The sequence below is a fragment of the Malaclemys terrapin genome, chromosome 8 (assembly GCF_027887155.1).
Source record: "Malaclemys terrapin pileata isolate rMalTer1 chromosome 8, rMalTer1.hap1, whole genome shotgun sequence".
NCBI classification, from domain to species: Eukaryota; Metazoa; Chordata; order Testudines; family Emydidae; genus Malaclemys; species Malaclemys terrapin.
In genome coordinates, this window is record NC_071512.1 from 17795887 (window position 1) to 17823731 (window position 27845).

Consider the following 27845-nt stretch of genomic DNA (forward strand, 5'->3'; position numbering starts at 1 on the left):
AGGATCATGTCAGACTCATTTCAGTCCATAAAAGGAAATGAACTGGGAGAGACTTCTCTTATCAGCCCTCCTCCCATTGCCCGTAATTGCTGGCATACTGCAACGCTCTCCCTTCCTTTTACTCTTGCCAAGCCACGCACCCTCTAGGAGCCAAAGCCAGTTCTAAAAGACTCTGGCCCACTTTGCCTGGGCATGCAGTGAGCAGCACTGCACGTTGTGAAATCACCCAAACTGAAAAAAAGCCATTGTTCAGTCACTGATCTCAGTCCTTCCCCTCCAAATCCACAAGAAGGTAAAAAAAAGCTACAGGGATCTCTTGTTAAACTACTACACTCATTTCCAGATCCAAACCAAGCCCATCCTGGCAAGTTGGGTGATAGCAAGGTCAGGGAGCACTTAGCTAGAGGCCACTGCTACTCTTCACCACTAGTCAAGTGGGTCAATGAAAGCAGAGGAGCTCAAGAAACGTGATGGCGAGCATCACATTTTATACCAGTCATTATACAAAACATGTAGGACTTGGGTTTCAGTTACGCTATGGCCACTTTACACTGTAAATTGGCAGAAATGGCCCCGTGCGAGTATCCCCTTGCTAAGAAGGCTTCCTGGGCCAATGCGGAGCTGGTGTAAGGGCTTTACATCAGCACCCAGTGTAGACAGCATATTGCAGACAGATGGCAGGAGTTGAAGAGAGAGGGTGGGCCAAGGGCCAGCAGAGGACACAGTTATTCCCTGCTTCTGAGGGTGCACAGGAGGGATCCATGGGTAGCAGAGCACAAATGATTACAACAGCCCTGAGGTTGCTCTCGACCTACAGCTGGCCGGAAACTTTTTATTACACTTTTTTTTTTTAATCAAAAGATGCCATTTTGTCAAAACCAAAATACTTTGCAAAACTAAATTTAATTTAGATAGAGGTTTCTACGGGACAGTTTCTCAGGTCCAGGGTGGACTTGAGAAAGAGGGAGGAAAAAGATCAAAAACCCTATCTTTTCAATCCAAAAATGGATGTTTTGACACAATTTTCCTTTCATTCCAGTGTGGAACTAAAACAAATTTCCAAACCTCAAAAATTGTCACAAAAACAGAATTGTCATTAGAGATGGCTGGACACTTATACCAGAGGCTGGGCAGTTCTCCAAGGCCCAGGGAGAGAAAAGATTGCTTAAAGCTAGCTGTTTTCTTCCCACCTTCCCCCCCACCCACAACTCCTGAGCTTTGGGCATAACAGAGGAACTGAAAATCAGGGCTAATATGTTGCAGGGATTGGAGTTGGTAACTCAATAAGCAGTGCTTTCTTTTAAGTCAACAAATGCCCCAGGCATGGTACTAAGTGGGGGGGGCACTACGGCTGGAATTGTTAGCTTTAAGATGGGATAGGAAATTAAAGCTCTGACCATTTTCATCATTAAAGATCCTGTGGCCCTTTTCTCCAGAGTAGGAGGATGAGTCCATGTGGCCTGGCAAATTCCAGCTTAAATGCTTTCTGCTGACCTAAACTTCCCCATGTTAACAGAATTGCAGAAGCTATTCTTCAGTCCCCCTCCTGAGAAAAGCTATCCCACATAAATGGTGCAATAGGGCTTCTGTATTTCAGCCTGCAAGTGGCTGCATTTTTGTAGTGGATGAACTGATTCTTGTATTAGTTTCATCCCAGAGCAAATGTTTATGACCAAGTTATAAAGCTGCAAAAGGAGGCTATAATTAAAACCCTTTAATGAAGGTTGCCTATCACCTCCCTCAACTACGTGTGTCCTGACTTTGAAGAAGTGCCAGTACACTGCCTGCTCTATGCCAGCTTGTGTACAAGAGCTCTGTCTCTGAGGCTGTGTTGCCAATATAAAGAGAGCAAGAAGAAAAACAAACTTGAACTTCATAAGTAGAAATTAGGAAAGTGGAAAAGGACATGAAATCACCTTTATAAAAGCCTTTGGTTTGCTGCTGTACTGCTGTTACACACAAGGACTGGATCACAAAAAACTGCCTGGGCGCCACCTTATAAGAATCCCAAGATGCACAGATGAGTCTTAAATTGTCTTAAATAAATGAGACCTTCATGAACCAGGGCTCAACAGCACAACCTGTTTGTTATTCTTTCTGAAGTGAATTTTTGTCCCTGTGAAAGACAGTGAGCGGATTGAGAGCCCAGGAGATTGCAGCCCCCCAGTGCACAGAGCAGGTCCAATGCTAGGTGGAGCAATGCTAGCTTCTCCCCCATCACCCTATGCAATGGACCTCAGCCTCCCCATCTGTACAAGAGAGATAACAAAATCCCCTTGCCTCTCGGGGTGATGTGAGACTTCATTAATCTCTTTGTGTCTATAAAGCACTTGGAGAGCCTCCAAAGCAAGGTGTTATAGAAGTGCAAAGGGACCACCTTTGAAGGAGAGAGATTTCATTCTCCTTGTCTCATTTAATCCTTTGTCTCTCTGCTGAAGCTGCAAACAAGCCTAGCGCAACTGCAGCCGGTCAAAAAATTTCTGCTGAAATAGTTTTTCTCCTCCCAAAAAATTGGATTTTCAGCTAAACAGAATGTTTCACAAAAAGTGTCTGCTTTCTGAGGAAAATTTTGATTTTTTTTCATCAAAACAATCAAATGCCCAAAAATCTACAGTTTTCCATTTGTGTGCCAGGAAAACAAAATATTTCAATTAAGACATGCCACTGTGGTGCTGATGAGAGTTGTAGTTTGGTTGCCTTATGTCTCCATTCTCCCCTATGGGCTGGGCTCCGTAGCCACACTACATCTCCCATGATGCACCAGAGGCAGGGAATCCCATGATCCATCAGCTCCCCTCACCAAGAAAGGAGACTATGGTGTACGGTGGGTGATGCTGTTTGGCAAAAGAGTCCACTCTATAGAGGAAAATGGGAGCATGAGGCACCTGAACTACAAATTCCCATGAGACATTGCGGCAACATTTCTAAATTGAATTATTTGTTTTTTTTATTTTTTGCCAAAAAGTCAAAAAATTCCTCAGGGGGCGGGAAAAATTCCCAACCAGCTCTAGTGCCAGCTCTGATGTCAATTCCACTAAGGGTTGGACTAACACCGCCAACTCATTTAATCAAACAGCTATTAGATGGCCACACCTTTAAATCACTATCAACCTTAACTGACATCAAACTGGCTACCTAGAGGTAAAAGCCTCTGATCGCATTAGCTGTACCCTGAGTCCCCACCCTATCCTTCAGTATACAGGTGCAACAGGCTTGGGTTTGTAGGTGTAGGTTTTATTTGATTGGTAGAGCCGATCCTATTTGCCTAAGTATAAACTTACGAAAGAAATGGCATCAGTTAATTAGCTGAATAATCACAGAGTCCTTTAGGTATTTGTTATGGGCAATAGTGGAAGTATCCTTGGGAGATCTGTACAACCCATCTTCCTAATGTCATTTCCTCTAAGAGGTATATTTATGAGAGAGACCCTAATCTGACTGCTCCCATCCCCCTTCACTGGTCCAGCTGTGTTGCTCAGTGAAGATTTTTCTCTGAAGGCAACCAAGTGACATCAGTTATCTGCTTGTAGCTAATAAAGTACAGGCTGGTTTAGAAGACTGCACTGGCTCTGAGACAAACACTGATAAGAAAAATTAGCGACATAGCCTCTTGGGTTGATGACTCCCATCCACAGCCTGTTCCTTCCCAAATTAGAATTAATCGGCTCTGTTCTAAAGTTTCGTCTCCTCAGACCTGTTTATCAAGCAGCATGTGACAAATGGGAGCCCATGGAGGATATCCCAACACAGGCACACTAATCAACAGCTGGATATGAGTTACCTGCCAATAGCATACTAGCATACTCCTGCAGCTCATGCAAGCACAAAGTAACAGGTCGAAACACCTTGGGGTTCAAGCAGACCCCAAGATTTAAGGTGAACAGGGCGGTAATAACCTGCTTTCTCCAGATTCCACTATTTCAACACCATTTCCTGCTTCCTCCTGTTAAGCACAGCGCTCTTAAAGGGTTAATATGTTTAAGCTCTGGGTTGTTACAAATAGCAGGCAAAATTCTGCTCTCAATTACAGGCAGGCAATGCCACAGTGTACTGGCACTTCTTAAGCCAATGGGGTATAACAGAGAATGGAATTTGCCCCAGAAACCCTTTCCCTCACACAAGTAAGTGTTTGCCTCTTACCCCTACATGAGAAAGGGAGTTTTGTCCACACCATTACCATTTAAGTGAGGCAGAGCTAAAAATTAAATACAAAATGCATACAGAACTTGGAAAAGGTGGAAATATGCAAATAAGTAAGAAGGAAATAAAAATTGCTACATACAAGAAAGAAGTTTGGCTTACGAATGCTGAAAAATAGCCAGATGGTGAATCAGTACATTTTTATTACTCCCTCAAAGGTGAACAGTTCTGAGGTTGGCTTCCTATTAGTCAGATCACATACGTAAAAGTTACTGCATCTTGACTAGTTGTGGCTTAGGGCAGTGACAACTATTAAAGTCCTCTAACATGTGCAAATATCTTACTTGCCAGCTATCAGCCGGTCTTGTTGGAGCAAGAATCTAGCCTACCAGTTAGAGCTGAATCTAGATGGAGTAGCTCCATTAACAAAGCCAAGGGTCATAGCCAGGCGTCAGAAACTAAAGCCTTAGCTTCAGGGTTAGCTGGAATCGCTGTCAGATGATGGAGCCAAGGGTCTGAGGCGGGTGTCAGAGGTCAGGAAGGAGCTGAAGAGCTGAAGCAGGAGCAAGACTAGAGACAGTGGAAGCAGGGGCAGAACTGAGTGTAGCTGGAGGCTAGGAAAGCATTGAGCAGCCACTGGACTGCTGCTGCTGCTAGCAAGACTTGGTATCACGCTGCAGGTGTCTGCAGCAAATCAGGTGGTACAGTCAGACTGTTTCTATCAGGACCAGCTGTGCTCACTGGGTTCCCAGGAGACTAGCTCTGCTGCAGGCTGGCCCCTGACAATACCCTCCCTCACTTCAAGGGCGTCTTCTGAGGACCATAGGACCTGGTTTTGGGGGGTATTTCTGATGGAAGGCACATATGAGTTCTGGAGCATGAACTTTTTCTACAGCTCCTATGACTCCCCTTTCGGCCCATAGCCATCCCAGTTCACCAAATAATGGAGTTTGTCTCAAACTCGCTAGAATTTACCAGCCCTTGTACTCCTCTTGGCCCTGGACATCTATGTCAGGTGCTGGTGGAGCAGAACAGCCGGGAAAGGGATTTTCTACATAAGGATTCGAAAGGGACACATGGAAAACCGGGTGTACCTTCAAGGATTCCAGCAACTGGAGCCTAAATGCTATAGGGTTAATTTGTTCCAGGATCTTAAATGGACCTGGGTATTAATGGTCCAATCTGGCTATGGGACTGGTGGATTTTAGGTGTTTGGAGGACAGCCAGACTTTATCTCCTACATATAGAGTTGGTGTGGCTTGGCATTTTCAATCAGCATGAGGTTTGTATGCCTCCTTGGAGGCTTCAAGGTATTCATTAAGCTCTTGGTGGACCTGGTGAAGATGGACAACTAGAACTGCTGCAGCAGCAACTTGGGACCATGGAGGGGGTGCAGCTGAATGAAGTCCAGGGTGGAAACCATAGTTTGCATAGCCCGTTCTATGTCGGGTGGCTGCATGGGTGGAATTGTTGTACGCCAACTCTGCCTATGGCAAGAGGATGATAACTGAGAAAGTGACAGAGGTATTGCTCGAGGACCTGGTTCACTCGTTCTGTCTGCCCGTTGGTCTGCAGGTGATAGGCTGAGGAGGTAAGCAATTCCATTTCTAAGAGTTTGCAGAGTTTGTGCCAAAAATGGGAAGTGAATTGTGAACCTCGACCTGCCACTACTCAAGTTGGCGCTGAAAAACATGATCTAGAAAAAGGCAGGCTATTTCCTGGGCGGTTGGGAGGGAATGAACAGAAATAAAGTGTGCCTTCTTGGTGAGGAGATCAACAGTGACAAGGGAGCAAGGTTGCTCTGTGATGAAGACCAAGGATATCAAGGACCAGGGTTGAAATGAGGTAGTCAAAGACTGAAGAAGGCTGAGTGGTTTGGCATATGGGCACTTGCTCTGACAGCACAGATCATATGGGGTGAAATATTGGAACGGCCTTCCGAGGGAAACGGTGGGAGCGACAGACCTGTCGGGTTTTAAGATTAAGTTTATGGAGGGAATGGTGTAATGGTAAAACATAGTAGCCGAGGAAAACCAAGCGATGGTATGTAAATAGTATAATGGCCAACAAGGGTCAGGCTAGAGACTCTTGCCTACATGCTCGGGGTCTTACTGATCGCCATATTTGGGGTCGGGAGGGAATTTTCCTCCAGGGTAGATTGGCTGAGGCCCTGGAGGTTTTTCGCCTTCCTCCGCAGCATGGGGCAGGGATCACTAGCAGGAGGGTCTCTGCCGATTGAAGTCACTAAAACACAGGATTGGGGACTTCAACAGCAGAGTCCAGGGAAGGGTCTTGTGGCCTGCAACATGCAGGGGGTCAGACCAGATGATCATAATGGTCCCTTCTGACCTTAAAGTCTATGAGTCTATGAGTCTATGATATGAATTAATGAACCTCTTACCATCAGTATTCAATCTTAGCCACCAGAAATTCCCTAACACTGGTCTCAGGTTTTGAAGTAGCCAAAATGGCCAGCAATTGGCATATTATGACACATCTTTAACACCTCGAGTCTGGGCTGGCCTTCTGAGATATAAAGGCACCTTCCTCAATAAAGCAAACCATCTTTCAAATGAAACCCTGAGCTGGGCACAAGGTTAGGTGCATCTAGGATCTGACAGATCTTAATAGCCTGGAGGTCATGGGGAAGCAGGGACCAGGTAAGGAATATCCAGTCCCTGGTTGCTGTCCCTGGAATAAAAATTTGACAGGTGTAAAATGGTAGCCAAGGGAGCTATGTATTTATCCTGGTAGGACAGGGCCTTCTCATTCTGTGATCCAGGATGGTAGGTGACAACAAAAATCAAATCTGGCAAAGAAAAGTGACCAGAAGATCTGTTGGTGGTTAAGGTTACAAGCAGTCTGAAGATATTTCAGATTCTTGTGGTCAGTAAGGACCTGAACTGAGCTCTTTCTAGGTGTCTCTACATTTCAAAAGCTGCCTTTATCACAAGTAACTCTTTGTCCTAGATATCAGAATTCTTCTCAGTGGAGGTTAGCTTTTGTGAATAAAAGGTATGTGGGGGAAGGGGGTTGGTTATGAGAGCCAGTATGTTGTGACATAACAGCTCTGGTGGGAAAATTCAAAGCATCTACCTCAATGGTGAAGAACTTGGCATGATCTGGATGCACAAGAATGGTAGCAGAGGTAACAGATATTTTTGGCTGATCAAATGTGAACTTTGCCTCTGGTGACAAGATGAAGTGGACTCCCTATGAAATGGCACAGTTATCGGGGCAAGTAGGTGAGAGAATCCTTTGGTAAAATGCCTATAAAAATTGGAAAACCCAAGAAATTACTGAACGTCTCTTTGGAGCATTCCACCCAGAAATGGCAGATACCTTCTGTGGATCCATTGTTAGCCTTTGGGGGGAAATGATGTATCCACGGAACTCAACTGTGTCTTTGTCAAACTCACATTTCTCCAGTTTGGCATAAAGATGGTTTTGACAGAACGTGGCACACATTACTCATGCAGTGCCTGATTTTCAGAAAAAAAAACAAGAATATCATCCAAATAAATAACCACAAACCGATCCAATATGTCACTGAGATATCTTTGATGAAGTGCTCAAATGTCACCGAACGGTTACATAACCCCAACGGCATAACTAAATAGTCAAAATGTCCATGTCAGGTGCAGGTATCAGTGCCTTCCCTGATTTGGATAAGGTTGTAAGTCCCATGAAGATCCAACTTAATAAAACTCTTGGTCAAGTGAAGCCTCTCAAAGAGTTTGTTAATGAGTGGCAGGGGGAAGCATTTTCAGACTGTCATTTTGTTCAGAGCTTGAGAGTCAACACAAGAGCATAAGGAGCCATCATTCTTTGCCACAGAGAAGATTGGCAGTCCCATCGGATAGGTGGAGGGGCGAATAACCCCCTTCTCTAGGTTCTTGCAGCTGTACTCCTAGAGCATCTGGAGTTCAAGTTCTGTGAGGGAGTATATGTGGCCAAAGGGGATCTCGGCTCCAGATTGCAGGTCAGTTGGACAATCATAACTGTGATGGGGCAGCAAAGTATCTGTCCTATTTTTTATCAAAAATAGAGTAATCTTGATATTTCACCAGGACTCTGGACTCTATCAAGGGAGTCGCAGAGATGACAGCAGTCACTTTCAGTGTACCTCCTTTGGTCTCTGAATTCTCAGATAGATGGCAAAGATTACTGGGGCTTCTGGTCCGGCACATGATTTTGGGAGGCAAAGTTGTCAGCAGAGTCTTGATGTGAAGCATACTGTGCCTGGCCCCCAATGGATGCATGGATTATGGGTGATGAGCCAGGGAATGTCAAGGATGAGAGGGGAGTGAGGTGCACAGATCAGACCAAACTGTAAAACCTCCTGGTGACCCTAGAGCATGGTAACCATCAAGGGTGCTGTTTGAGGAGTAACCAGGCAGAGGAGAAGAGGTATCCATCAACAGATTCCACCAAATCAGGGGTGCTCTTGCACTGAGTTGGAATGTTGTGATCCTGGGCAAAGTCTAAGTCCATGAAATTGTTGGAGGCCCCTGAAGTCCACAAGCCTCCTCAGCTCGACCTCTGATATGGTGGGATGTTGTAGCCAGAGAGGGAGTTGGAGGGCACTAGCATGGTGTCCCTCCACAGCTGGGGTACAAGTTCCTGGAGTGAGGGGGAAGGAGAGGGAAAACACAGGCTCAGCCAGACCCCCTTCTCAGGGCTGAGGCCTGGAGTCTTTCTAGTCAAGACACAGCTGGATTCCTAGCAGGGCATCCTGAAGTGTAGTGTCCAAATTCCCCACAGTACAGGCATAGGCCCAAAGCATGATGCCAGCCCTTCTCTGCATCACAGGCAAGGCCAAACCCAGCTGATCTGCTGTAATGAGAACGTGAAAGGGGACTGGGAACTCGACTCTCTCTCCAGGAGATTGGTCAAGGTACCTATGACCCCCTGACCTATCAACCAGGATGGATGGTGGCTCCACCCATGCCAACTCAGCCTTGATTTGCTCACTTAGGGCATGTCAGAAATGATAGTGCTGTTCCACCTCATTCCATTTAGCGTTTGCTGCTAGAATTCTGCAACAAGCTTGGTGGCCAACCTATTTTCCTGACGCAGCCCCCGAAGCAGGTTCTTGGTGGATCGTGTGCAATTTGGATCATCAAACACAATTGCCGTCGCTCAGACAAACACTTGAAACTGTCCCAGCAGGGGTCTCGAAGTCTCCAGGAGGGAAGACGCGCAGGCCAAGGCCTCCCCAGTTAGCAGACTCAGAATAAGTCCTACTCGGGTCTGGTCAGTGGAGAACAAGGAGCCAGCATCGCACGGAACTTGTTATGGTACCCAGCCAACTTATCCGGGATTGGAATCTCTGACTTCCTAGAAGCCAGTATGGCTGCCACTGGCAGGATGACTTCAGCCCCCAGGGCTGCAAGGCCATAACCTGGGCCTGTAGGGTCTGCAAGATCCCACAATGTTCAGCAGGAGCACAGTTGCCTCTTCAGAATCCATCTGAAGGGAAATCCAAACACTTACCCACCTAGGGCCCACTAGGCGAACTAGGTGGCTGCCTAGGGTGCCAAGATTTGGGGGCACCAAAAAGCGGTACCCACAAATTTTTTTTTTTACACTATTGCTCCCGGCAGGGGGATGGGCCGCTTGCAGCCGTGTTAGCACCTACCTCTGCAGGCATCCTCTGTAACTGCGGGCCCTGCCGCTTCCCTCCGCCACGCCCCACATCACTGCCTGCCCGCCACACCCCCGTCAGCCTGGAGCCGCCGCCTCCTCCCTGAGCCCCTGAGCTGCCGCATCACTCTCTAACCCGCTCCCTCCGGCTCTGGCAGTCCCGGACCCCCTGCCGCAGCAGTGGCTGCTGCCCAAGGGCTGCAGATCGGAGCGGGTGACATTACCCCGCCTGCAGCTGGCCCTATTGACAGCAATGCAGCGGCAGGAGGGGGGACGGGGGTGGGGGAAAGGAAGAGCAGACTGTGGCCACCGGTTCACCTGCGGGGGTGGATCATGGCCCTGCCAGAGGATACAGGGTTAAAGAGCTGCAAAAGTGTAACCGTCCTCAGCACGTGCCACCTTCCAAGGCATCATCTCCATCCATCCCTGCAGCCCTGTGGAGCAGGTAAATAGAGCCCCATTTGGGGGGAAACTGAGGCAGAGAACAGGGACATGACTTGCCCAAGGTCACCCAGGGAGTCATTGTCGGAGTCCTGCTTTGAACACAGGAGATCGAGGCTCCTAGTTCTGCACTGGCTCAGACCATTAGACCAGAGGCCTTCAAGCCCTGAGCTCTGCACCTGCCCACACAAGGTATCCGTCTGGGATTCAGGGGCAGCACACTGCAAGTTTTCAGTGAAGAAACACGGCTGTCTCGAGCCCTTATGGCTACAAGGACAATCTTCCAAAGGTGATGGGCGTCTAGCCGACACAGTTCTGTCTGCCTGTGTCTGCAGCCAGTCTGGGACAACAGCTCTAGGAAATGTGGCAGTAACTGTTAAGTCTAATTACGACACTGTCCGAGCCAGATTTTCATGTAATATGGGTGACCAGTTGCATGGTGCAAAACCACTGCAAGTCTGCGAGCAACTCAGGTTAAGTGCAGCTGAACCTGGGCAGGCTGCAGCACCCAAGAGATTTTAGTTCTCCCACTGAATGACAGCAGATGCACCAGTAACTTTACTAGGTAGAAGTTTAGTGACCACATTAGGGCCATATCCTCCCCATTCCCAGCATTGGGCCAACTGCCCCTCATCATTCTCCTGATTGCTTGTGTTGTTATTGATGGGAGGTCTGCTGTGGATTGAGGGGTATATATAGACCTGCCTTTGCAGGCTCAGTCCTGGCCCAGCATTTGAAATAAATTGCCCTGAGTTTCAGAAGTACTGAGAACCCTGGAGTTCCCACAGACATTGGGGGAACCACAGGTGCTCAGCATCTCTGAAAATCAGGCCCAGAATGACACTGACACCTCTGCCCTGGGCCAGAGCTCTCTGAGTAAGGGGCTTCAGCAGTGATTGGCGTGGGGCAGAGTAAAGCAACCAGGACGGTCATGGCGGAGGCTGGAACTCTGTCCTCACCTCATACTTGTGGGGAAGACAGGCCTTCAGACACCCCCTCCCACCTGCATTGCACTTTCCAGCCCAGGAGCAAGGAACCATTTCATACCTTAGCGTTGGGGGGAGCTGAAGCCCAGAATGGGGAAGTAACTTGCCTGAAGTCATCCAGGGAGTTGGTGCCAGGGTGGAGAATAGAAGCCACTCCCAGCTCTGTGCTCTGATCCCCAAAACAGCCCTTTCCAGATCCATTGGGGGTGAGGGCAGGAGGGACTCTAGCCACATGCAGGAGACACAAGGCCATTTATTTTCATTAAATATGTAGACTAAATAATGAAATTAATAAATTTTCAATCCGAACGTGTATTAATTCTAATGAACAATGCCACGTTATGCAGTATTCATTTTTGAAAGCTTATAATAAGCGATGCTCCGGGAGAAAGGGAGAGGAAGGGGGGTGCAAGGTGGAAGTTTCACCTAGGGTGCAAAATATCCTTGCACCGGCCCTGTACCCACCCTTGTTCAATCTTTTGAGCTTCTCAGACCGTCAGCAACCAAGTCATGGGCAGTCTGGCCTAGTGGCTGAAGCAAGAGTCCAGTCTGCCATTTATCATTGAAGCCAGATGTGGCAGATCCTGGAGCGAAGCCAAGGGTCATAGCTGGGAATCAGAGACTAAAGCCTAAGCCAAAGTCAGAGTCGCAGTCAGAAAGTGGAGCCGAGGGTCTTGGCTGGGTATCAGAAGTCAGGAAGTTGCTGGGGGCTGGAGCAGGCACAGGCTGGAGCAAGGCTAGAGACAGTGGACCAAGTGCAGCTGCTGTCTAGGAATGTGTTGAGAAGCCACTGGACTCTGCTGCTCCTATTGGGTTCCGGGAAGCAGGCGGGCAAAAGCCCGCCCACTGCTAAAGAACCGGAACTCAAATAATTATGGGGGACAACCAAAAATGTAACAGGGGCAGGTGTGAAAGTCAAACAAACAAATGAAACCTGAAGGGGACACCAAGCATGGACTGCTGCTGCAGAGTTTAAATATCAGGTTGCAGGAATCAGCAGCCAATCAGGTAGCACAGTCCATCAGACAGCTTCCATCAGGGCCACCCGCACTCCTTTGAGTTGCCGGGAGGCTGGATCTGCTGCAGGCTGACACCTGACATTGCTCTTGACTGGCTTATCAGAAGCCAACTGTAGGGTTGTTGGTTTCTTTCCTGGCCCTGTAATTTCATCCTTTCTTAGCAAGTCACCTCAAAGAAAAAAAACAAAACGTTTACACTAAGAAATTCATGACCATAATAGGAGAGAGCTCTCTGGTGAAAATATTCAGAACATCTGGAACAAAACATCTGAGGACTAGCAAAATGCATTGTCCCTTGAGCGAACTTGGCTTAAATAGAATTAATGGAAATATCCTATCTCCTAGAACTGTAAGGGACCTTGAAAGGTCATTGAGTCCAGCCCCCTGCCTTCACTAGCAGGACCAAGTACTGATTTTGCCCAAGCTCCCTAAGTAGCCCACTCAAGGGTTGAACTCACAACCCTGGGTTTAGCAGGCCAATGCTCAAACCACTGAGCTATCCCTCCCCCCTGTTAACTCTTCAGTCAATAAATCTTGACATTCTTCTCAAGAGGAGCCAATATCTGCCTATCTTTCTATATCATCTAAAACCCTCCCATGCAACATATGACATGACAAGATTACTCTGTTTTTACTGAATCATATTTAAAGGCAGGATATTGAGGGATTCAGAGCTGGGAGGAATGTGTCATTTTTGTAGCTGCTGTGTGGTGGCGTGAGGGTGGGAAGTTCAAGAATTACAGATAATGGATGTGTGGGAATATGCCTGCCTTAACCCATGTCGAATACAAAATGCTTCACACCAAGAGAAAATGTGGGCTGCTAAATACTGTGATAGTTTAAGGACCTAACCTCTACTGCGCTTGTTGAATCCCACTGTATTCCTTAGCATATGACAATCTCGGGATTTCTCACATTGGCAGGTTAGGGGCATGGAAACAGGGAAGAACCAGAAATACTTTTCAATGCCATAAATATTAGGAGTGAGCCTAACACTGTTCAGGACTGGTGCTAAGAAAGATACAGCTCTACTCACCAAAGCGGCGAAGCTGAGAAAAGAGGAAAACAGATCATAAGTTACTTTATAAAATAATCTTTCTGGCTAACGGGCTTGTATCCCTTTAACCCATGACTTTTTTCTTCAAGGGGCATTGCGGGGAAGAGACAGTGACCCATTTATTGATAAAAGCTTCCTGAATGTCCACAGGCAAGTCACTAAGAGTATGTCAGCCCTGCAATTGGGGGATGTAATTGCAGCCCCTGTAGACATACCTGTGCTAGTTTTAATGTAGCTAGGTCAGGTACCAATAGCAGTGAAGAGGCAGCAGCATGGGCTATACAAGCCCACCTGGGTATGTACTCAGGCAGCTAGGCTGTGCTGCTATGGGTTTACTGCTATTGCTATATGAGCTAGTTAAATTAAAGCTAGCTTGGTTATGTCTATACATACTGCAATCACACCTCTGACTGCAGTGCAGACGTACTGTTCGTTTCTCTGGGCTTCAGTTCCCCAGGAGAGGATAACGGCATAGCCCTAATATCACTGGGAAGTTGTAAGGATAAATACATTAAAGATTGAGAGGCACTCAGATCCTCTGGTAATGGGGCTAGATCAGTATGATTGATAGATGACTGGTGAAAGTTGGGATTTATAAAGGTTTCTTCTTTCCCTTCTCCTGGACTTGCTTTTCACTTACACTGTGAATAGCGGCCCATCTCCTAGCAGTCACTCTGTGGCAGCACAGCCTCCAGGAATGCTAGTCTCGTGGGAGATGAAACAGGCAGCCTGACATCAGTGGTGAAAGCAGCAGCAGTGTTTAGAAATCTCTAGGCAGGAACTTTTGCCCCAGCTCTGGCAGGGACTTGTATTAAACATGACCACCAATAATTGCTTTGACAACAGTCACAGATTCAGGCCCCTCGCCCCAACATGAGAATCACACGAGAAAAGTGCAAACTGGGTGTTAGGTTGATTGGTACAGTGGGAACGTGGCAGGAAGGAAGTGTTCCCTCAACAATAGTCACATCATTTGTGGAATTACGACCTCTGAAAGACCCCACTTCCCAAACTATACTGCAGCTTGCTGTGTGCCACATAGTTATCACCTGCCACCCCAGAAGTGGCTGCATGTCAGTGGAGCTTTGTAGATGCATGAAATGCTTTTTGATCCCTTAGGATGATATGCAACCTATAAATACCAGATAATAATAATAATTTAATAAATACTGTTGTTATTGCTGCAAGCTCCCTGACACAAGGACTGTCTCATTTATGTATCATACAGAGCCAAACACTTGGTTGGAGTTTAGTAAATGAAATTATAATTATACAGTCCCACTCCCCTGACTGAGGTGACATTCTTCCCCCTGATTATCACACTTGTGATTTTAAATAACATTTTGTCAACCCCTGCCAGCTCCTCTTCCCTTCTAGGTTTCATGCCTGGAGTGCATATCAGTCCCAATAAATGAAGCAAGGACTCCCCCTGTTGTAGGACTAATCCAAAAGGAAAGAGGGGGGAAAAAAACCCAAAAAGAGGAATGAACTCCACCGCCCTTGAGCGGATCTCATATTTATATGATCAGCCCTGCTTACAGATTTAGGGCTCAGACATAACATTTGAAAGTCATGGCTGTTAGATGACGTTTATCCTGTTTAATCAGTGTGCTGAAAATCTCCACAAACACAAGATTAACCCTCTTTATAAGCCTGTAGCTTGGCACCTTGCCAGCAATGGGAAAGTATCTACCTGGCCATTTTTCTGTGCCATGCAGCAGTAGCACTAAGGGCAGAACTAGCGCCACCCATAAGCTGGAGAACTGAATCAAAAATGATGATGTATTGAATTCCGAAACTAGGCAAAACCCTACTATGCCTCCATTTTAAAGTATGTGGTGCTGATTATCCTCTTACTTACACCAGGGTAAATAAGGGGGAATAGCTCCCCTGAAGTCAGTGGAGTAACAGCTGTAAAACCAGTGTAAATCAGGGGAAAATCAGGCCCTGTGTGTGCGTGCAAGTCCAATAGGCACTAGTGAAAGGTGCTGGGCTGACAACCCTTGAAATTAGACACCATTCTTTACTCACAGAATGGTATAGCATGGGCAGTGACAGTGCAACTTCCTCCTCACTGATCCACCTGTGTGCATCAGCGTTGATGTAGAAAGGCCACCTTGAGAGATGAAGGGGTAGTAGCTTAAGTTTCCATGACCCACGCAGCCTCTGGACTCTCTTCTGTGACTGGCAGCAAGGTTGCCCATGGGCATCTACTGTGGTGTAGACAAGAGGTTTGGAATGTAGATAACCTGTCCACTGGGAAATGAATTGAGACAACAGTCCACTGAAAAGATGATAGCAATCACTACTGAACTGGGCTGGAATTCAATCTGTCTCCGCCCCTACACAAACCGTTCTGTGATATTCAAGGCCATCGGGATAATAAAGCAACAGAACACTTTTGTGGAACATGGCATGTTTCCTTGCTTTGGTGGCAAATGATTGTGGGGTCATTTCACACTCTTCACAGTGGGGTTCCAATGGCTGAAGGAGCCTAAACTCAAGGTCATTTTATTCTACTTACTTTGGTTCCATTTTTCATTGTAGGTCAGCGCTTCTTATTATACTGCACCAGGATCCCTGGGGCACTCAACTGCCATCGTCACCCTTCCCCATCTTCAGCAACACATATCAGCTAATATGTACGTATGAATATTGAAACTTTGTTGCTTTTGGTTCAGAGGGTGGCGTGGAGCTTAATCTGTGAAATCCCATCTTGATATATGGCACCTCATTTTCAGTGGGGCTTCTGGGGGTTACCCAGCCAAGGCAGAATGGACACTAAGTGATTTCCTGAAGTCACATACCGATGAGGAGCTAAAACCCGATTAGAAGCTGCGATTCTTTGGAATCATAGTTCTTTCTTATGCATTCTAGCCATCAGATCACTGAGCCCTCGTAAAACTCTTGAACTCACAGCCTGACTCTTAGGGAAGTGAAAGGACATAGAGCAGTAGAAAAATATAGATAGAATATTGGCAGCACACAAGGGCTTTTCATAGATTCTGAGTGCTTTTGCTCAATTTAAATTAGTATGATCTTCAGATTTCAGTTACTACAATCCTAACACTGTTTTTTTCTACCTTTCTGATTGTTTATCTCTTTCCGATGCCCATTGAATTACTGATGTGTTTCTACATTTTCAAACCAAATTCTTTAAAAGTGAACTGAAATGCTCTTTAAATTTAACTAAGAAACTATTTAAAAGTTAATTGATTTTTAAAACAAATAATTCAAAGAAAAATACATGTAGAGTTAAAATTTGCAAATAAATATATTGCAGTGTTTTGTTTGTCTGTCTCCTGGACAAGAATCAGCAGCCTAGCTCTCATGATAAGCAACCCTACAAGAACAAACGAGCATGAATGCAGTCTACTTCTCATAAGCACTTCTATAATGAAAAAATCTAGATCCTGATCCTGCAAAGATAAATACATATTAGTAAGGTGTATAACTTCAGTTATTCTCATGCATAAACTTACATACACAGGCCCTGATCCTTCAGAGATTTACACACCTGGCTTACTTTAGATCCATGAGTAATCCTAATGACCTGAAATGGGAGTATACAAGGGGTTGCAATTAAGCACATGTGGAAGAATTTGCAGAATTAGGGCCATTTTGAAGTGTTAGTAGGATTGGGTCCCTAATTTGGACAGTTCGTTGCTCAGAACCTACAGTAACAAACTATCATGAGTGCAAGCTACCACCTAAGAGCGGTATGTCAATTAAAAAAAATAAACCACTGGGGAGTTAGAGCAGGTCTGCACAAATAATAGAAGGAGAAATCCTCTTATAAGGAAAGACATTTCAATTTCAAACTTCCAAATGGTTGTTATGACCAACACAGAGAGAACAATTGCTTTTAAGAACTAGCAAAACGTCCTTGACAGTCTCCTTTTTTCAATAACACTTGGTTTTGAGGGGATGATAGTTGCTGTAGCATCTGCTACTCAGATTAATATTTGAGAACAGACATCCCACCTGGGAGAAAAAAAACCAATGCAATTAGATAAAATGTGTCTCCTTGGAGACAGACAAAAGTTCTTTAAAATAAATAAATAAATAAATAAAAGCCATAGGGCCCTGGGAAAGGGGTAAAATTGAAAAACAGGTGGATGAGATTTTTGATGTTTTGTTTTCGTTATTTTTTGCCATTCTGTCTCATGAGGCCCCCTGCTGAGAACAAGCAATCTCATTACACAACTGGAATCGGGGGGGGGGGTTGAGGGGGGGTTGTTTTGTTTTTTAAACACAGCTCTCTGACCAGGTTTGCTAAGCAGGAGAGACAGGGTGCAGGGAGCCCCCAAACACTTGTACAGGAGACAGCGATAACTCAGCAGTACATGCTGAAGAAAGCAAAGTAGATGGGGGGGGGTATCTGGCTAATGCTTTCTATTGAGCTCACAGTCCCTTTGGATGTGTCTGGGTGAGATTATAACCAACAAATGCTGGCAGGATGACCCAGGTTAGCAAGTCCTGCTGCTGACCACATACTGATCCCATTGTACCTTTCAAAGATATAATGCCTCTTTGACACAGTCTTTTGGGTGGTGCACCTCACCTGCGCTCTAGTGCTGCTCTGCTTTGGAAGAGGCATAACTTAGTCCCTAATTGGTTATTTCAGTGGAGTATTCACGGTTTGAGAACAAAAACAGCCCCCTCCCTCCCCAATACTTGCTGGGCCCCTTTGGCTTAGACTGACAGGACTAGGTCAAAAAAAGTTGATAAAGACTGCTTCATTCTTCATTCCTGGCAGCTTTTCTTTTATTCAGATCCCCCCTGGCCTTAAGATGTAAGCAGTTTCCTTCCTACAAAGCCTTTCCACATTCATGACAGCACCCAGCTATATGATGCGAGTGCCATATGAAGATGCTTCAGGCAATAGGCTCTGCTCACATAGAACCAACAGCATCAGCTCCCAGAATGATTAGAAACAGGATTGTTGTGTCATCTCCTATCCTTACGGCATGCGGGGGAGGCTACTTTTCCATAGTGCGTGTCTGCGCTTCTCTAATTTCCTGTGTATCACCAGGTGCGTCGCTCTACACTCCTACACTGCTCATGGTCCGGAGGAGCTGGATTTGCAGAAGGGAGAAGGTGTTCGTGTTTTTGGGAAGTACCACGAAGGCTGGCTCAGGGGGATGTCATTGGTCACTGGAAGAGTTGGGATCTTCCCCAGTAACTATGTCGTACCCCTTTTCAGGTCTGATTTCCTTATGTGAAATAACATATTTGTAGAGGGAGTGGTCTAGTGGGTAATCTGATATCTGCTCATCATGGGGGGGGGGGAATATAATTGTTGTGGAAAATTATGTGTGTCTGTCAGCAAAAGGTTCAGATCCAGCGTGCAACTCACCCAACCCTGAGCCTACGGGCAGATCCTCCACCAAAACCCACTCCAGAGATTTCAAAAGGTCTCTTACCTTTCAGATGGGCCCTGGGTTTGGTGGGAGATTGCCCATGGTCCTCCAGTCTGGGGAAGTCTTCTGTGGATCCCGGACAAGCCCCCAAATTGTTAGTTCTGCTTTTATGATTTCTGTCTACCCTTCTCCTTTACTCTCCCCACCCCCCCTTTCTCCTTCCTCCAGGCCACACATACAGTTCACCTGACCCTAAATACAGTTCACTTGACCAAAGTTTAGGCCTTAGACTATTTTTCCTCCACATAATGCAAGAAGCCCACTGCCTGGCTCCAGGGCAGTGAAATGTTCCCAGAATATTGATCATGGCTGTCAACACCCTGAGTATATGGAATGCTGTCCTGCTGCCACCCCTCCGGAATAACCAGATCTCATTTCACACTATGCCATTGGTCACATGCGCTATATGTGCTTTTACCTCCCTCTGAAGATCAGGCACTGGCCACCACTAGCTGTAAGATACCCAATTGGATGGATCAGTGTTCTCGTAGGAATTGCCATAGGGTCCAGATAAGATGGACAGATGAGCAGTATGGCGACATCCTTTATTCATCTCTTTTGAATCTGAAATTTCAACAGTGTAATGCAGTTAGAAGCCCTTTTCAATACTGCTTAGTCCACTCCAGGATTTAAGGAAACCCTGTTTAATAACATGAGGCAACATCCTTAGTTATTTTGGGAGCTAAAGAGCCATCAGGAGCCAGAGGGTCTCTCCATGCCCAGTGGCCTCAATAAAGAATCCCCTTTATATTTGTTTCAAGACCCTACTGTAATCCAAGCACTGTCTTCAGAGCAGCTGTTTGCTCCAAACGTTGGAAAGTGTTGACCTAGCTATATAAATGTGCATTAGCAACCCCGTAAAGTAATAATTGGAAGCTTATAATCTGGGGGAGGCAGCATGGATGCACACTTAGTCCCCTCTGAGGTGCTTCAGGTTAAGTAGACAATCAAAAGGGACAAAGTAGAAAGATGATTAAATTGTTTCCACAAATCAATAGCTTACTCCCTGAACAGGGACAAGTCAGTACCTAGGCAACATCTTATAGGAACATCAAGGCTTTTTTATTTTTTAAAGCAGAGATTCCACTGCTGAAAAATTCATTGTGGATTGCTACAGCTTCTTTTCTCTCGTACAACAAGGCAGGGATGGACATCAGAGAAAAGTGGGAGAGCGATAAGCAGAGATGAACAGCAAAGGACTTGTGGGGATAATTTCCAAACCTACCCACTTTCCTTTCATATGTGATCACATCAAAGCATCACAGCCCTTTTTGCAGATGCAACAGCCTGTCACTCAAGGGTGTGAATGCCAAGGTGGGAGCGGAATTGTTTGGGCTGATCCAAGGAATAGGGAGATGAAGTAATGCATGTGAAAATGAAGTTTGAGTGTCAGAGAAGGGAGGGATTGCTAGAAGGGAGTCTATTAGTTTGCAGAACAGTCTGCTAAAGAGACTAGTGCCTCCATTTGGTTATTCAAAACTGGACTGGAGAAAGCACTGTAGCATGTACCTGCAGCCATAAAAACGCAGATAAATACTGCTTCCCTACTCCAGGGAGGTGGTGTGAGGATAAATGCATGAAAGATTGCAAGGTGTTTGGTACTACTGTGATAGGTGCCATACAAATCCGATTGACTGATTTATAGATCTCAATAGATAGCACCTCGAGATGAGGTTGGCCAGCACTTAGAAAGGAGACTGTCAGAGGAGGGGGTGCCCCATACCAGTGCTAGGAATAGCTCGCCAAACAAAAGTTCTCCCCATTTTGATTTTCTATAAATGGGTCCAACGAGAAATCTCATCCTTTCTGGAGCATGAGCAGTGTAACACAGGGCCTGATTCTCCATTGCCCTGCACTGTGCACAGTCACTTACAAACTGCAAAGTGAAGTAAAACACTCCCATCCTGATCTAGGAGCATTTTACATTGGTGTAAACAGCCCTGTCTAGTGCAGAGCAATGGGGAATGACCCTCTGTCCTCTAGACTTTCCCCCACTGTTGCCCCCACTTTTCAGCAGCCAGGCCTGGAAGGTTCACAAGCCCTATCTGCATCTGCTTCCCAACTGCTTAAACCCTTCATGCCTCATTCAAAAACTCTGCACACATGACAGGGAAAATGAGGTCTGAGGACTTAATCCTAGCTAGGCAGCCACCCACCCAACTGCCCGGGTCTTCCCAGTTCCAAAAAGATAGCATGCCCTATCTCAGAAACCTTGCCAGGAATAGAGTACCTCACCACTGAGGGAAGGTCAGACCAGCTCAAGGTGTGTGTTGCCCTCTAGTGGCAGAGCAGAGATAAGCCAGAATTCTGATACACTGATAACCTGAGCTTCTCCTCTGGCTCCTGCCCAAGATGCCTGTGCTTTAACAACAGCAGAAGCTTAGGTCTATGCTAATCTGTGGCCATGAAGTCCTGTGCAGCTAGCATGCCCCAGAGACTGCGAAGTCCGGAAAGCCACAGACACATTACAACCTCTAGGGTGGTGTCAGAAGCGGGTACTGGGGGTTTGCAGGTGGCTCCCTACCCGGTGAGTCACTCCTGAGCCAGTGCCCCAGGATGGGGCAAAGGGTGCTGCCTTTTGGACGAAGGAGCGAGCAGCCACTCAGCTATGGAAGTGTGCCTCAGTTTGGCCTGTGTGAAAACTTATCAAGGAACTCAGGCTTTGACCCACTGAAATAGCCTAATGGTGGCCTAACCCAACCCTCCCTTCCCCACCCCACTCTCTCTGACATTGACAGATAGACTCTAGTTCCTGTTTCTTTTCCTGCTTATATTTCACTGTGTTAAATTCTTACTTCAGACTGAAGGCGATGCTGCCGCTTTGATCCCAGCATTAGCCCTCCAAACATCCTCCCTGATTTAAAGGGAGCCAGTGATTATTCTTTGTCTCTCTGGCTCATTTCTCTGCGATACAGCCTCTGATAATGGCCCCACCTTCCCGCTAAACAGAACAAACAATCCAACGCAAACCCCAGCTACCCTAAAGTTGCCTCAGCCATAAGCTCCAATTTTGGAGCTACTCTTCTGTATCCTCCTTTGGACAGTTCATCATACTAAATTGACATGCCAGTTATTTTGATGAATCGCCCGTTATTAAACCATAAATCATTCTTCTACTGTCCGAGAAAGCCGCGGGAAGGGAAAGAGAAGAGTCAGAAGGAGCCGTCTTTCCCCTTTCAGAGGAGTTAGACAGCCTTTACCCTGGCTGACTTTCCCATTGTATTGGAGCATTTGGGAGGGTTATTTAAGCATCACACTGATGTGGGAGATCGAAGGCCTTTATGGCAATGTAACGGATTTAGGTGAAAAAGCCAACATGCCCTCTCCAAGGAAAGCAGATGAGGAGAGGAATAATGGGAAGTGACAGCTGCTCGCAATGGGGCCCGAACAGCAACTGGGCAACTGGAGTCAGAAGGGCAAGGAGTGTGAAAGCCGCCACAGCCTTTTCCTTAAGGATCATTGCGCTCCCTTAGTTCTTTCTGGTGAGAGCTGTACTGAGAGCCAAGGTGTGATGTCAGCGAGCCAACAGGCTCACTTGCCCAGCTCATTCAGTGCAGGACAATGCGTCGGACACAGGCCGAATGAGCAAAACCAGCATCTTTTAGTGGCATGGAATTTTTACAGTAACACTGAAATGAAAATGATTCCATTTCCCTTTGGAGAGGCACAGATCAGACCAGACCACCGGGTGAGGTTAATTCACCAAGCTGGCTTCAGAGCATCTTAAGCTAAATACAGCACAATAGCTTTCCTTCCCTAACTCCATGGGCGGAGTGCAAACCTAATTATGAGTATTTACATATGACTCCTGACCGCGTCTGTGAGATTTAGTGGGCATTCACCCACGAAAGCTTATGCGCCAATACACCTGTTAGTCTTTAAGGGGCCTCAGGCCTCTTTGTTGCTTTTTGCGAGATTTTGATGGCTTCTGTGCTGCCTAACACATTAGTAAGTGGGACAAATGCTGCAGCTCCACACAGTAATTACCTGGCATGTCCCCTGCTGGCATTATGGTAGAACACTGGCACCTAAAAGCCCCCCTTCCTTTTGGTCCCCCTTGGGAACTGTTGCAAAGAAATCTAGGTCGTGTCTGAGAAGGCCCAGGTATAAAGTGGGCATGTATGAGTGGCAAGAGCAATAGGGCTGAGAACGCTTGCTCTAATGGAACCAGAAAGTGAACTGCAGGGATCCCAGAAGGGTTTGTTTGTTTGAAAACCTGATGAACTCTAGGGAGGGGCTGTTAAAAATTCTGATCTGGCTCCACAGTTTTGCAAACAGTCCTTTTCTTTATAATGGGCTGAACCAAAAACAAACAAAACCTGTGTGTGTGTGTGTGTGTGTGTGTGTGTAGATTTGGATTTGAAGTGTGCCTCTCTGTAGCTCGATTTAATTAACTCTCTCTCTTTCTCCTCCTTCCCCCCACCCCTCCTTTTTCAATCTATACAAGCAGGAAGTCACCCAATTTCTCTGAATCCAGGATGCCTTCCCTGTATGCCACTTGGACATTATCCACTGCATCACTCTCCTCCCAGGGGAGCATCTCAGAGAATGGCCCAAGGCAGAGCAAGCCTTTGAAATCGGCCTTCATGCCCACGGTGCTGTCCTCGCCACTGAGAAACGTAGCTGTGCCAGCCACCTCAGGACAAACATCACTGAGGCGAGGACGCGGCAGTACCAGGAAAAGTAAGTTCTGGTGGGAGGGTGAAAACAGGCCTGTGAGTGTGTTCCCAGGTGGACAAGTGGTACTGGGAGCCTTTAATTAACACACACACTCAGGAATGAGGTAATACTGGTAAGAAATAACATGCTACAGCTCCTAGAGCTGGCCGCTTTACAGAACGCATCCAGCTAGGATGGAAGCCAATGGGGGCAATGTCTACATATAGCCACAGTGCTATAGCTATGCTGCTGTAATCCCGTAGTATAGACACAACCTACAGCAATGGAAGTAGTTTTTCCCATTGCTGTAGGAACTCCACCTTCCCAAGTGACCGTAGCTAAGTCAACAGAAGCATTCGTCTGGTGACCAGCTGCACCTCCCCCAGGGGTTGGATCAGCAGAGCTCCGATGGTCTGGTAGGTGGATATTTCACATGCCTGAGTGCAAGCTCTGTCAGCTTAACCTTTACGTGTAGGCCAGGCCTTAGTCTTGTGTAAAACCTGCAGGTGGATGGACTGGGGGGTCTGTCAGGAGAGATTGTTTAACAGTCAAATACATCCTGGTTAAAACATATAGACTGACTAGATCTGCACTGTCATTTCCCACTCTTCTTCTTCCTTGTTAAATTAAGTGATCTCCAGGCTGTTTAAAGTAAGAGGAGGTGGAGGTTTCAGGAGTCCTTAAATACTGAGATTGTAAGGCTGGAGTCCTGGGAGTTACAGAGGGATCAATTTGGCTCCTCCAGAATGTAAAGCTTTGATCTTTCAAAGAGCTTCAACATGGCCTCTGATTTTGTACCTGCAAAGAACTGCAGGTGAAATTTTGTGAACAGACATAATTGTAGGTGCATTTGACAGCACTTAGACATCTCACTACTGGATTTTTGGGTGCAAACAAGGGGTTAGATGTCACTTTCAGAGTCCGAGTATGTGCCTGTCCCATGTCCTTGACCCTAATCTTCCCTTACGGCTCTATATGTTGGTTGATTGCTGCCTTCTACTCCAGAAGTGGCTGCATTTCAGTCCAGAGGGCATACTCACACTTCATCAGGATGAAGTGTAAGATCTATTTATTGGCATAACTGTAATAGCTGAGAACCTCAAATATCACCAAATCAAGCCTCAGAGAAGCCTGCACGAGATAGGAAAGTATTATTGCAGCCATTTTAAAGATGGGGAAACAAGCACAGAATGAATAAGGTCATCGTGGAAGTCTATAGCAGAGCTGGCAATCAAACCCAAGGCTCCTGTTCTTAGTCCTGCCTTAACCACAAGACCATCCTTTCTCCCTGCTCCTGCTATTCCAAATTCCTGACGCAACACACAAAAGGATCCTTTCCAGGGGCTTATGCAGAGCTCAGCGTGCTGCATTCTTTCCATGAGGTTGGCAAGGATTATTTCAGACAGCACAGACTGCCATGGAATAAATCTCCAGCTATATTTAAGCAACTAAGCAATGCATTTTTCAATTGTTTCAGCCTGAACTGCTACTTGAGTTGGGCAGAGTCACTGGCAGGGGGTGAGGTTCATTTGCAAAGGACACGGTCAATGTTTTTAGGCTCAAAATTGGATTTAATCTTAAACGTTGTTTTACCTTAAAGGACTCGTTCCCCCACTGCGGTTCTGTTTAAAATCAATCTTTCAAGCAACGGGAAATTGCAAAAGGAATAAAGCATGCATCACCTGTAAAGTAAACATTCAAATGGAATAGGCTGTGATGTGCAAACAACAAATGTCACACAGCTGAGAGACCTGCTAGTGAGGGCTCATAGCAAGTGTCAAAAAAAAAAAAATTGGGACAGGAGGTGGTGGGTAATAGGTGCCTATGTGAGAAAAAGACCCAAAAATCAGGACTGTTCCTATAAAATCGGGACATCTGGTCACCATAAGTATAGGGCTCATGCTTGGGATTAGTAGCTGACTGGCAAAAAACAGCCCACCTCTGTGAAGTCAGTGGTAGTTGAGGGCACACAGCAAGCAAGGACCTTAGTATCTAGCACGATCAGATCCTTCTAGGTTAGGGTTCTACCCACCTACTTCAATTTGTCCGGGGTGGGGTGGGAGTAGAAGAATTTTGTGGCGAATCAGTGTGCGACGTATCATTGCCTCACCTGTTGATGCAAGAGTCCAACATGGAAATTCAATATTGTTATGCTGTGTTAACATGGTTCAAAGCCTGAGATAGCTGTAGTCTTTAAGGTGACCAGATGTCCTGATTTTTATAAGGATAGTCCCGATTTTTGGGTCTTTTTCTTATATAGGCTCTTATTAACCTCCACCTCCATCCCGATTTTTCACATTTGCTGTCTGGTCACTCTAAGAGTCTTTAATGGTCCTGTAGCATACAGGCGGATTGAGGAACGTCAAGCTTGTCCTGCCCACTGCCATATACATTCCATGGATTGAGTTCAGCCTACATTAACTGACAAAGGAGGGGAGTAAAGCCCAGTGGTTAGAGCAGGGGACTCCAGACTCGGGCTCCTCAGTTCTATTCCTGACTCCATCACAGAGTCATTGCATTGCCAGTGCAAATCACATTGTCTCTGCGCCTCATTTCCTTACATTTGGAAAATGACGACAACAGTATTTATCTAGTACCACAACTTATTGTTTGTATTGCCCCAGCATACTGAGGCCCCAGTCAGACTGAGGCCCCATTGTGCTAGGTGCTGTACAAATACACAGAAGTGCTGGGAAAATGAATTCATTAAGCTTTGAGATTCTCAGATAAAAGGCACAATTTGTTACCTGCAAAGATTGCTTAGGGAACCCCTGTGGAATTGCAGGGAGTGGAAGAAGTCATTTTTGCTCATCTGTCATTTATATTTGGCCCCCAACCATGCAAAGGCCCCTACAGACTTGTAGGAATTCAGTTAGACCTTTCCTCAGACAGCAGACAGACTCAGCATCCAACAAGAGCTGGTGGAAGGGGATGAAACATGAGAGTTTTTCCTCTTTTCTGATTCCTTTTAAATTTTCATATTTGCCCATTGGTGCCTATTTATTTTAACCTTCATCGCCTATTGACTTCAAAATGATCTTTCTTCCCAGATGGATCACTGCAGAGACCTGTGCAGCCCGGAGCTCTCTCTCAGGTTGTCGGCTCCCTCAGTCGCACCCCAGCTGCCACGGTGCGGCCCCAGCAACTTCAGCTTTACCAGCATGTCTCCTCTCAGCCCCATGGCACTGCTGGCATGGTGGACCCAGGAGCCAGGCCAAGTGCCTCCCACGATGCTTCATTGCTGCTTGTGCCCAGGGCGGGTGAAAGCAGATCTCCTTCTGTATGTAGCTCAATGATCCTGGATGCCAAAGAATCCCCAGCAAAAAGCGAACCTGCTCCAAAGCCACCTCCATCAGCTCCGCCCTCCATCCTGGTGAAACCAGATACCTCCCGGAACAGCACCGAAAAGGTAGAGTAAGGCAGAGTCATTGCAAGGAGTGGTACACTGACCCTCCACCTCTGGAAAGACCAGAAAATCCTGCTGGAACTGACCTTAAGTTTCAGCTGACTATTAACCATGGTTCAGATCCCAGGAGGTCCTTACTTCAGTGAGTCCATACTCAGGCAAGACTCCTAATGCGATTCATTGGGATTTGTGCCCGAGTAAAGTTCTCAGGATTTTGCCCTCTCTCCCACACCCAACCCCACCCCAAGTTTATTGTTGTTGGAATGAAACCATTCACAGGACGCAGATATTGTGGACTCCTTTGTCTGCAAAAGCCCCTGCTCACTTATGGCCAAATCCTCACATATTTACCCAGACCTTAACCCAGGCAAGAGTCCATGAGGGTTTGAGTGAGAAACGAGTAAGGAGCTCCGAATCTGGCTATTATAACTCAGGATTGTCCCACCAGGGCTTCTGAGACTCCTGACTGGCTTCTTTTGCTTGCATGTTAATTGCTTCTCTGCGGAATAGGTTGGGTGTTTTCTGGTGGACATCTGTAGTAAAAAACCACAAATGGTTCCATTCGAGGAGTGAAACTACCCTGGTGACAACTTTCCCCACAGGTGGCACCTGCAGAATAACTTTGTAAAAACCACACAAGTCCCACAAAATGAGGCCAGCCCAGAGGTTTCTGATTAGCATATTAGCTAGAGCTTCATCTTTCCAGAGTCTGAGGTAAAAGAGAGCCAGAGGATGGAAATCAGGTTCTGAACACACCCATGTATCTGGGTGCATGGCACAGCGGGATAGAAGTCAGCATCTCTCAGAGGTCTCCCCACCATTCCATAGTCTATGGTCTCCTCCATTTTAACTCATGCTGTATCCAATCCTGCCTCTCTAGGTTCTCATATCACCCCCATTGTGTAGTATCCAGTTATTCTGGTACCCGCTATGCTCTTCTGATGTTTCCCGCCTGGTACACATTGTAAAGCCTCTAACCACTCCATTGCTGCACACCATCCCAGGCGTGGGGCACTCCAGCACACCCTCTGTTGTGTACCTAGTCCCCGGCTGCGAAAGTATCTGTGC

General features: G+C 46.4%; 1 protein-coding gene across 2 annotated transcripts in view; it reads left to right on the forward strand.

Annotated features, from left to right (window-relative positions):
* SH3RF2 (SH3 domain containing ring finger 2) overlaps positions 1–27845 on the forward strand; it is an 81227-nt gene that overhangs the window by 52020 nt on the left and 1362 nt on the right. For both annotated transcript variants that reach the window (XM_054038300.1, XM_054038301.1), the window contains exons 6-9: positions 15837–15931; positions 18325–18495; positions 23163–23395; positions 26422–26780. In XM_054038300.1, coding sequence (XP_053894275.1) covers positions 15837–15931; positions 18325–18495; positions 23163–23395; positions 26422–26780 — 858 coding nt within the window. The remainder of the gene's footprint in view (positions 1–15836; positions 15932–18324; positions 18496–23162; positions 23396–26421; positions 26781–27845) is intronic.